At 38.8% G+C, this 11,123-nt stretch overlaps 1 protein-coding gene across 7 annotated transcripts in view; it reads left to right on the top strand.

Annotated features, from left to right (window-relative positions):
- Positions 1-228: 228 nt before the first annotated feature.
- The window catches only part of rg (A kinase anchor protein rugose), an 803,540-nt gene continuing 792,645 nt past the window's right edge, over positions 229-11,123 (top strand). For all 7 annotated transcript variants that reach the window (XM_070098204.1, XM_070098202.1, XM_070098203.1 and 4 more), the window contains exons 1-3: positions 229-358; positions 5,861-5,980; positions 7,226-7,372. In XM_070098204.1, coding sequence (XP_069954305.1) covers positions 5,867-5,980; positions 7,226-7,372 — 261 coding nt within the window. In that variant the 5' untranslated portion in view covers positions 229-358; positions 5,861-5,866. The remainder of the gene's footprint in view (positions 359-5,860; positions 5,981-7,225; positions 7,373-11,123) is intronic.

Genomic DNA, 11,123 nt, shown 5'->3' with positions numbered 1-11,123 from the left:
GGCACCTACCCTACCCTAGAAGGGTTAGGCATGGTGTCGATCGGCAGGATGTGAAATAACTTTATCACAAGCTTGGTGTTCCGTGAATGGGAAACAGTGGGTAGCATGTTCGAATGCTGTTCTGGAGTGAGATAATGTATATTTAAGCTTAAATCACTTTAGCGCATTAATTAAACAAATATAATATTTATGTATAAGATTAACAATTTTCTTTGTGTTGTCTCCTTACAGCTTCAAGACTAGTAAAGGTGTGGGGTACTCAGCACACTTCGTGGGTAACTGCCTGGTACTCACCTCACTCAAGGTCAAGGGCAAAGGATACCAACACTGCATCAAGTATGAGTTCCAGCCCAGGAAGGTGAGTCCAGTCTTATCTTACTGTGCACAAGTGAAGCTTGGTACGTGGAGTAGGAAATACGTGCACAGGGGTTAACACGTGCATATGGGTGAATACGTGCTGACAGCTGATGACGTCGGATGTCAGGATCAAAATTATCTTGGGTTGTTTTAGTTTGGGAGCATTTGAGTATGTTTATTTTGTGTATCTATAAAGATACACAAAATAAACCGGAGAGTAAGAGACATAAGCAGTATGGAATACAGTACACTTTATAATGACGTGTGGGTGACGCAAGAGCATGAGCGACACGTCGGTATTATGAAGTATTTCATACTGCTTTTGTGTCATATTGTCCCTTACCTTCGTGTGTTAGTGTGGCTAGTAAATGGTCCAAGTCAGACCGAAACATCGTCATAAGGTTTCTTTTTCCTATGTGCAGGTTATTTGTATATCATATTGTCCAAGTTTATCATGTGTTTGCTCGTCGCTGGTAGAACACTTTCACGCCCTGGCCTTGTGCATTGTCGACCAGTGGACGGGGGGGAAGGACCGGGTAGCGCGGGAGGAACACTTAAAAATGAGAAAACTCGCTCTTGATTTTCCCCTCATCAAATAATTTATTTTCGTGTTAGGGTTTGAGGCAGCAGTTGTTGTGAAGGTCGCACAGTGGCGCTGCACCGTCAGCGCCCCATTGTTGTACAGCGCTTTTTTTTTTTTTTATAATCAACGATTTTTTTGCCACAGCTGGTATGATTAATGAGTTAGGTGACCTGCTCCCAGTGACCCGTCACCCTCACTCACACCGTTGTAATCTCCTTCCCGAACCCATTGTGTGTGTGTTTGTGTTTGTGTGTGTGTGTGTGTGTGTGTGTGTGTGTGTGTGTGTGTGTGTGTGTGTGTGTGTGTGTGTGTGTGTGTGTGTGTGTGTGTGTGCGCGTGTGTGTGTATATATATATATATATATATATATATATATATATATATATATATATATATATATATATATGGGGGGGGCGAACCTGTAATTTTGTGAGGCATAATAGTTTTTAACGAAATTTTAGTCTTTTAAGTGTCTAGTGATAAACCAGTGGGTACTATTACAATTGCGTCAGGAGATTTTTCACTGATGAGTGTAAAAACAGTTCCCCCTCCCGCATATACATAATCACACTAAATCACAAACCAATGTCGCTGACTAGCATTCCACTCCATTCGAAGTGATGGGGAAGAAAATAACAAGCGACTGTAACACTGCCTTGAGGGAACGAGATTGATCTCAGAGCAACAAGGCTTCATGATCATCAAATTTTACCCCGCAGACCTTATCAAAATGTATGACATGTTCACGGAAATAAAAAAAGAATTGCTCGACTGTATTTTTCTTTACTGTAAGAACGAATTCAAGAGTGTACAACACAAGCCCCATTTATTTGCCCCATTGAATGAGCGTGCTTGAAAAGCACGCTCATTCAATGGGGCAAATAAAGATTGGATAAAAAAAATACGTAATTCTTAGAAAGCAAAGTGAGAAACTCAGAATGGAGGAAATATCACTCAAAGTGCCGCTACGGGCCGATTTTAACAACCCCCCCCCCACAACCCCCTATTATTCCTTTCATGTCCTATACCTCAAAGGCCTTGAATCTTGCCCGTCAATGTTTGTTGACAAGGCCCAGCTTATGAAAATAATTCTATCAGATAAAGACAGCAACAAACTGAAAGAGGATCTCGATCAGTTGAAGGATTTACCAGTAAAAAAAAAAGTAAAAGCTAGAGGAGGTACAAGGAGACTAGACAGTGTCCCTCAGTTGAGTTAAGTGCATTTATAGGAGCCGAGCAACGATAATGACCTAGACATTAGGATCACACACCACCTGAAGCTCGTATAAACCATATAACGTTGGAGACAGCAGCATCCGCTGACCTAACAGCAATCTTAACAATGAAGTGTTTAGGACACTTTACACAACATGTATCTGAAAAAGAAGTGAATGTACATCGCCTGTGTCGAGTGGAGCACTTAAATATATAAACACAGAACAGAGAGAAATTACAAAGATTCGCTAACAAATGCCGGTAATGGAACTACAGTAAGTAAGAAAGGTTAAGGAAGCAGACTACTCCAGCTAGTGCTCATTACTCTAGAAGAATGGAAACTTAATGGTCGTAGTTATTTTTACTGTTGTCTTTGTGAATCTGCACACGTGTTATTACTTCTGATGTGTTGTTACAGCAGAACCTGTTCATGCAGTTATTTTTTTGGTTTTGCCACAGCGGGACCTGCTAACCCCCGGTTATTTTCGGCACCACTTTCACGTAATTTGTCTCCCCATCTGGTAGCTTTTGGCTGTGTGGCTCTCTTGTTATTGCGTAATTTTTTTAGACGCTGTTCACGTTGTTTTATCAATTGTTAGAGAAGGAAGGTTCACCCATTTCTGATGGTTCTTTCCGCACCACTTCCATAGGAATGCACATGAATGCAGATTTGTGTGCACCGTCATAGGAGTGCACATGAATAGAGATTTGTCTGCACTACCATAGAAGAGCACATGAATATAGGTTTCTGTTCTTGGGTGTCGTCAGGAACAATAGTCCCATCTTTGTGTAATTTAAAAACTAGACATGACGATTGATTTTCTACCACAAATGTTAAGGAAGAGCGAGATTCGCATTTACAGATTTGTGTCTGTGGGTGTCGAATATTGATTTCTGTCCCAGCCTTTTGAGTTACATCGACTGGCAGTAGTATATTCTTGGATGTTTCATACCTTCTCTTGAAACTGTGTAATTTATCTTGACCTCTTAATTATACCCATTATCAAATTTTTACACTGTCGGGGTTAAATTACTCTTTATTTAATATTTTTTTATTTAACTACACTCTAGAAACTGTCTTAAATATTTTCTCCATTGATTTATAAATCTTATCATGAATCTATATTCACTGTATTTTGTGTGCTTGTGTGTGTACTCTCCTAGTTGTACTTACCTAGTTGTGGTTGCAGGGGTCGATTCACAGCTTCTGGTCTCGCCTCTTCACTGGTCGCTACTAGGTCACTGTTCCTGCTCCATGAGCTTTATATATACCTCTTCTTAAAGCTATGTATGGATCCTGTATCCACTACATCACTTCCCAGACTGTTTCACATCCTGACAAGTGTGTGTGTGTGTGTGTGTGTGTGTGTGTGTGTACTCACGTAGTTGTGGTTGCAGGGGTCGAGTCACAGCTCCTGTGTATGTGTGTGTGTGTGTGTGTGTGTGTGTGTGTGTGTGTGTGTGTTTTACAAGTTTAAATAAACTGTTTCAGACTTGCTCTTAACTTAGTATTTCATTTTCAAGGAGACTTCTCGCCTGCTTATATTCGTACATGCATTTCTGTCTTGCATACAACTCTGATAATACAGTTGGAGTGTTTTTGTGTTGGTTTAAGTTTTTTCTTTCATTGTTCTCTTTTGGCTGTTGGTGGACTTTTCTTCATTGCTACGTCTGCTTCTTGTAAAATTTTGAACTGAATTTCTTGAAAACACTGTCTTAAATTAGCATATCTTGCAGGTTTTGTAGTCTAATCCCCCCTCCTTGGGGGATGCCTTCATGCCAGTAAATCGCTCTTGATCAAGCGAATAGGAGCTTCTCTCGTTTTCCTTGGATTAAACCTGGCTGCCTCCCATTCCTCAAACGCTTTCTCATGAAAATAATGGTAATTGTAATGTTTGTTTTTGCGTTTCTGCACTAGAGCATAATCACTTCTACCATATGATCACTTTTTAAACGTACTGACGAGTTCTTCGTTGCTAGTAAACTCTACGTGGGGTGTTGGTTAGTTGCTTTCTCTCACTTTAGTTATTCTGATGCAAACAAACCCCTTATCCCCCCCCCCAAAAAAAGGAGGGGGGGGAGAATGGCTGAGAGGCGACAAGTGGTTAAACAAGACAGGTGTAACTGATAAATGGTCTTTCTATATCGACAAGATGTGTGTCTCTGTAATAGTTATCCAAACAGTAATGTTTGTTGTAATTATCACCAATATTACTTTTATTCATAAATGATTTTACATTTATATCTTTTTTGTAACATTTTTATTACAATAGATACCAACAATAACCAGTCATTTTCATAAGAAACAAATCACACAAATGGAAGTGAATCAATGATCGTGAATTGACTAGCGGCTGAAAAAAAAAAAATAGCAGAAATCTGTTAATTGTTATAATAATAATAAATGATAATGACTGTAAAAATATAGACAATATTGAACAGTGGTGACAACACAATAATGATTATAATAAAAATGACAATTATTATATACATTATTTTATTTAAGTCTTGTTTGTATTATTATCACGTCATTTTCAACAGTAAGTAGAGATAGTGTTCTGTATCATCACTATTTTTCCAAATTACACACTAGTGAACCGTCACTCTTAGTAACTCTGATGAAATAAGCCTTCCAAGTCTCTCTACGGGGACCTTAAATAAGGTTTGAATAATTTAATTTAGGTTTCTAGGATGATTATATTATTAAAAACTAAATTATACTTAGAATAATAAAATTTATTGAAAGATTGATTTGGGATCGTTGATTGACTGGCAGCAAAACGTGATGATACTAAGTGTATGACTCCTTTAGTACACAAACCCAAGATTCTGCTGTGAAATATTTTGTCATGGGAGGGAATCATTACTAATAAGGTCATGTCAATAGTAATAACACCTTTACCTTGTCTTGTTACAAGACCTCTTCCTCCCTTCACAATAACTTTTGTTCAACGTCCATTTGTTTAGCTTCCCTGTCTCGTAGCCATACAAGCCAACACGTTGAAAGTGCCTAGGACCAGGTGTCAACTGCATCAGTCATCACTCTTCAATCTCAGATTACTCTTATGGTGGCAGGAATGTAGAACCATATCATTAACCCTTAAACTGTCCAAACAGATCTACGTTCACATGCGTAGTGCTCCAAAAGTAGATCTACGTTTTTTTACATATTTTCAAATATAACAAAAAAATGTAGATCAAAGCTTTTTTTAAACGTTTTCAAATGTAAAAAAAGAAAAAGAAGCTCTACGTTTTTTTACATACTTTCAAATGTTGAAAAAACGTAGATCTACGTTTGGACAGTTTAAGGGTTAAATGCTATCCACTGTGCTAGTAGGCAGTGTGAGGCTTGTAAAAGATGATTTGGGGAACCGTGGGCGCTGTCACAATCTAAGACTAGGGAATATGCTCTCATGAATATTTTAATATCAGTGGTAACATGCCAGCCTCACGTCTGTGGTCCAGTCACCTCACACAGTTCTTTCATATTGTTGCATAAAAGTGTGAAATTCCAGTTTGTGTATTTGGAAAGTCATATGTTATCTTAGGACACGTATTATTAATAAGATACCCGGGTTATTCGCAAGATAGACATTTTATTCCTTATATATACGTGTTACTTTTAAAGAGGCCCATGTTTTCCTTTATATGCATGAATTGATCATAAAGGTAAAGATGATGTTAATATGTTACTTATTGTTTCAGTGGTACATGGTGGCTGTGGTGTATATCTACAACAGGTGGAGCAAGAGCGAGATAAAGGTGTTTGTCAACGGTCAACTCGCTTCAGCCACCGACATGACCTGGCTCGTCTCCACCAATGATGTAAGTATTGTGTGGATGATGATGATGCTAATTTTATCATATTTTTATGAGGCCACACGAAATCCACTTTACCAAAATAATTGCATGCAACTCAGTTATTCCTCTACTCAAACTAAGTCGATCAAACCAACATACCCGACTGTCAAAATTTGCCCAAACTAACAAATCCATCTCAATATACCTTACACCGTTATAAATCAACATCCATTAAGCTCTTATAAATGAAAGGCATACCTTCCGGAGCTAACCCTCGCTGAAACACTTGTAAATCAGTCCTCCCAAAATAGCATTGTTTTTAAAACAAACTTCACCTTCCTTTGTCCAGTCCACCTTTAATCATTTATAACTGAAATCAACTTTTTTTTTTATTGAGACCAAGTCCTTCCCAGCATGACTTGCATGATTTTGAGTTATGAGGAACCCATGCTGTTTTGGCCCGCCTCAGGGCCAAAACAGCATGGGTTCGACTCCTTGGCTAGTACAGTGTTGTTACTAATCAATACCACGTGTTCCGTGGGTACAATAATATAATATACTGCTTGTTGAGCTAGTACACAAACAGGGAGTAGAATGAAATTAGCTCAGAGGTGTTCACACCACCGTATGTCCTTCGATGGTGGGTACAACATCTAGCTTGGCTGGATGCACCATTGTTGAAGATTGTGTGGTCTAAAGCGTCATGCGTTTCCTCTCACCATGAGGCGGGCCAAAACAGCATGGGTTCGACTCCTTGGCTAGTGTAGTGTTGTTATATATATATATATATATATATATATATAATATATATATATATATATATATATATATATATATATATATATATATATATATATATATATCAGAAACAGGAGGGTTACAAGCACCATTCATCATTCATGCCCACTCTGATATCTCCTGTTTTTTTTTTGCATTATGCTCTGTCTTCTATTCACTAAGTGCTCCTGTATGCACTTGAGCATCTTTATTGATTCTCTTACTTTCTTTACAATTTATATAACAGCTTCTTCCGTCTTCGAAGATACTCTCGCTGTATGTCACTGTCATGAAATTCCGGAGATTCGTGAGAGAAAATTTGCCATATACGAACTCATGCTGTTTTACTCTTAGGTATTCATTTCGTGATTTTTTTCTGCTATTCTTTCATATTGTATTAGCAATATTTTTATGAGAGAGAGAGGGGGGGAGTGGAAGGACAGGCACATTCAGACTTATGTTCATAAATATAACCAGGTCTTGTTCCATCAGACATGGGACAAGTGCTACATAGGGGCAACGCCGGAGCTGGACGAAGAACGAGTGTTCTGTGGCCAGATGAGTGCCGTCTACCTCTTCTCTGAGGCTCTCACCGCTCACCAGGTGTGCGCCATGCATCGCCTTGGCCCAGGATACAAGGTAAGCCTGCATGAACCTTTCATTTGGCCCCTTAATTCATTTCGTGAATTGAGCATCGATCTTTTTTTTTTCTTCATCGAGCTCGTTAACTGAGCATCGATCTTGGGACTGAGTTTCGGTCTTGAGAACTGAGTTTCGAACTCACGAATGCTTAAATATAATTGATAGCAAAGGACGGTAAGGCAGAGCGGGTGTTGTGAGAGGGGTAAACTTGAATCTTTCTTGAGTAGCTCCCTTCAGTGAAGTTCCTTGGTGCCGCTGAAGGGTTTCTGATCTGAGAAAATAGAGCTCTCTTCCCATTTCTCGGATCGAACATGTGTTGCCAAGGAAGGGACAGTGGAGCAGCGCTGGTCCTGTGTTGATGACTGTTTTCCCTAGCTCGTCGTGGAGACCTGTCAGGTTAGTCTGAAGAACTGAATCTTGTTTCACCGTGCGAGTTGCGCGTATTATCTTCCCACCTGCCGAAGGTGGTTCGCTTTTGTGTTTATTCTATGCTGTTTAATGAGTAAAGCTATGCGTGCGCCACCTTCAGGGATACAGGTAGTAAGTATTCATGGTGTATGAGGGTCTAACTACATTGTTTTACACGCTATTCTCTTTTAAAAGTGTGTCGTTTAAGTTCCCGATAATTTAAGCTGTTGAATTAGTTCTTAAGTTTTACATGTATAGTAATACATGCAAAATACTCTTTAAAGGTACTCTTGCTCTCTTAACAGTATCGTAAAGTTGCTTTTTTTCCATTATAAACACCGTCAAATGAGGAACATTGCCATCTTTTTGGGGTGGAAAAAATTATTTTTTTTCCCCCCCGGTTAGGCGTGTCTTTGACATGCACCGGACACGCTCTCTCCTCCCCGCTAAAAGAGGCTTGTAAGAGCAGTGACAGCCGGTGTCGTGAACGTATTGTGTTAAAGGAACTTTCCCTTGCCCTTGCCTCAGACGCTCGCATGAGTGTTGGTGCAGTGTGTCACAGTGACACCACCCTGGTGGCCTGTCTCTCCCCCCACATACATTGTATTGTAGTAGGTTCGCCGGTCTTGTCCCGGCCCGGGTCTTTTCCAGGTGGTGACCCGGCATTGCCCATCCCCCCGGGGGTAGGGGGTGTCGCTCATCTTCTTTCTTCTGTCCTGTGCCGACGTCTTGCTGTGGTCCCTCTGGCTGGAGGGTGACATTCATCTTCTATCTTGCGATAGCTCCCCGAGGGGGGGGGGACCCCCCTCACACACACATACACACACTCACACTCATCGGACACTCGAAACAATCTCATGATGTTTGGAACGTGCTCGAAACTCTCCACTGACTCCCAAAACTCAGTGAAAAGCTCTTTAAGATGTGACTCAAAACCCCAGAGTAAAGGTGGCAGTAAAGCTTACCCTTGGCACCTGAGGCACGGCTGACACCAACAAAAGTTTCTTCTCACACACACCAATATATTGTCCTCACAAGACCTGGCTGGGGAGGCTGTAAGCTGCGGGCGGTCATATGATGGTGGTGTTGTCTCTTCTGAGCAAGCGGCTTTGTCCCTTCTCACTTGAAAGTGAAAGCAACTCTATAAAGGTGACAATACTAGAAGGTGGATCGTATTTTAGTAGTAGCGCCTTCGACTCTCAATCGAAGAACCCAATTTCAATTCTTGGACGGTTGGAGACGTTGGACTGGTTTTCTGACACCTGCGGTCTCTGTTTATCCAGAATTAATTAGTGCCTGAGTGTTGGCCGCCTCTTGTAGGGAGCGTCCTGGGAGGGTTGTAGTATACTTTAGATAAAGCTGGGCTTTTAGATGAACTAAGTAGGACACACTTTTTGTAAAATTCAACGGGGCGGTTACAGAAGTTTCCTGGGTAAAAAGGTAATCAGTAGGATGGCTGCGAGAGTAGGAAAGCCCTCGAAACAGGTCAGGGGTATGGCACAGGTATTGTATATTATTACATTAAAGAGAAAACACTAAGAGAGAAGATAATTAAATCAGTTGAGTGGGGAAATGCTACAATGATTATAAAATATCAATTAGGAAAGGAAAAATAATTTTATAAGACAGAATCGTGTAACGATAGAGAGGAAATGTTACAAGTAAAGAATCATCATTAGGAATAGAAGTTTTTATACATTTTGCCGTCAAGAAGGAAATGTTTCTATATTTTGCTAATAACATTAGTGTTGTAAAATAGGGCCAGATATAAGAGTATCCCATATGGTAATATTAAGGATTAAATTAAATGAGGAAAGAATATTTTTTATAGTATAACAAATTGGATGTGACAGTTTTTATTTTGAAATTAAGATACCATTTTGTAAGAGGTTTTACACATTATTTCTTTTTTTTTTTTAAGAAAAGTAGAAAAGCTAGTAGAAGAGAGAGAGGATGAGTTCTGTGGAGATACTTGCAGTGAAAGCAGCTCTTCAGTGAATAAAACCAAAGCAGATGAAAGTAAATCACACGAGGAAAGAAAACAGGGAGAAAGCAAGGCTAGTTACAAGATATAACAACAATAATAATAATTAGGAGATACAACAACAACAACAACGGCACAGCTGACAGACTTTCTCGTGTGTCATACACATGTCTTAAAGCCTCGTTTAGTCTTCAAATTTCCTAAATTCTGAAAAAAATATGTAGGAAAGAATATCTTCTGGGGTATATAAGATGACGATATTTAATGTTTTTGTCTCTAAATTTATGGTAAGTGTATTTAATATAAAAAAGCGAATACTTATATATATATATATATATATATATATATATATATATATATATATATATATATATATATATATATATATATATATTAATTAACCACATATATGCTGTAGACATATGACAAATTCTACATACAGGACACTAAAAAAATTCTATGCACATTTAAGACCGCATCAACAAAAGCAAATCATGCACTGTTGTAAATGTTAAAACTATAATGGAAGAGTTTTACTGAATCTTGCTGTTAATGCTATTATTGCTATTATTATTATTATTATTATTATTATTATTATTATTATTATTATTATTAACAATAATGGTAAAAGTTGTTCAATTTCATGTCAAAATTACGTTTTCATTATACGAGATCTTTAAGATAGGATGAATGGCGGGATGTAGTTATCTCATTACAATATACATTATAGACCAGTTGACTGTCCCGCAGATCAGTCAACTCTGAGGTGAATCTCTCAACTGATGAGCTCCTCTAATGCTTTAGATGGGTAGATCAGTTTGTTAATTTATTAAATTTAATTCTTTTAGAATAATATATGTTTCTTAGAATTATAAAGTTTGGACCTTCAGTTTATGTAATTTATCTAGTACAGGAAGTTTGCATTTAATTGTGGAGTTTCTGATTGATATTGAAGGACCCTTGATCCAAGGAACTGGATCTTCCCTTCCTCAGATCAAACCTGATTTCCTCCCATGCAATGTATGATTCCAATGGGCTTAACATTTCCCCTGTGAGTATAATGATAATAAATATGAATAATATGAATGACCAGACTGGACTCCAGTCGAGGCTTGGTCATGGACTGGGCCGCGGGGGCGTTGACCCCCGAAACACCCTCCAGGTATACTCCAGGTATAACCGCTACATATAGCAACGTAAGACACGTACATACATCCCAGTATGGATTTAGTTTTTAATATATTCGTAGATGTTTGTAGGAGTATTCTTGACTTCTAGGGTCCGATCAGATCAGATCTAATCTTGAAAGTGTGTGTCGTCTTTGCCTCCTTCACTTATTGGGTTCCAGTTATTTAC

The sequence above is a fragment of the Cherax quadricarinatus genome, chromosome 61, assembly GCF_038502225.1.
Source record: "Cherax quadricarinatus isolate ZL_2023a chromosome 61, ASM3850222v1, whole genome shotgun sequence".
Taxonomy (NCBI): Eukaryota; Metazoa; Arthropoda; class Malacostraca; order Decapoda; family Parastacidae; genus Cherax; species Cherax quadricarinatus.
Note: the sequence above shows the minus strand (reverse complement) of the source record. Positions and strands in the feature narration are given on the sequence as shown.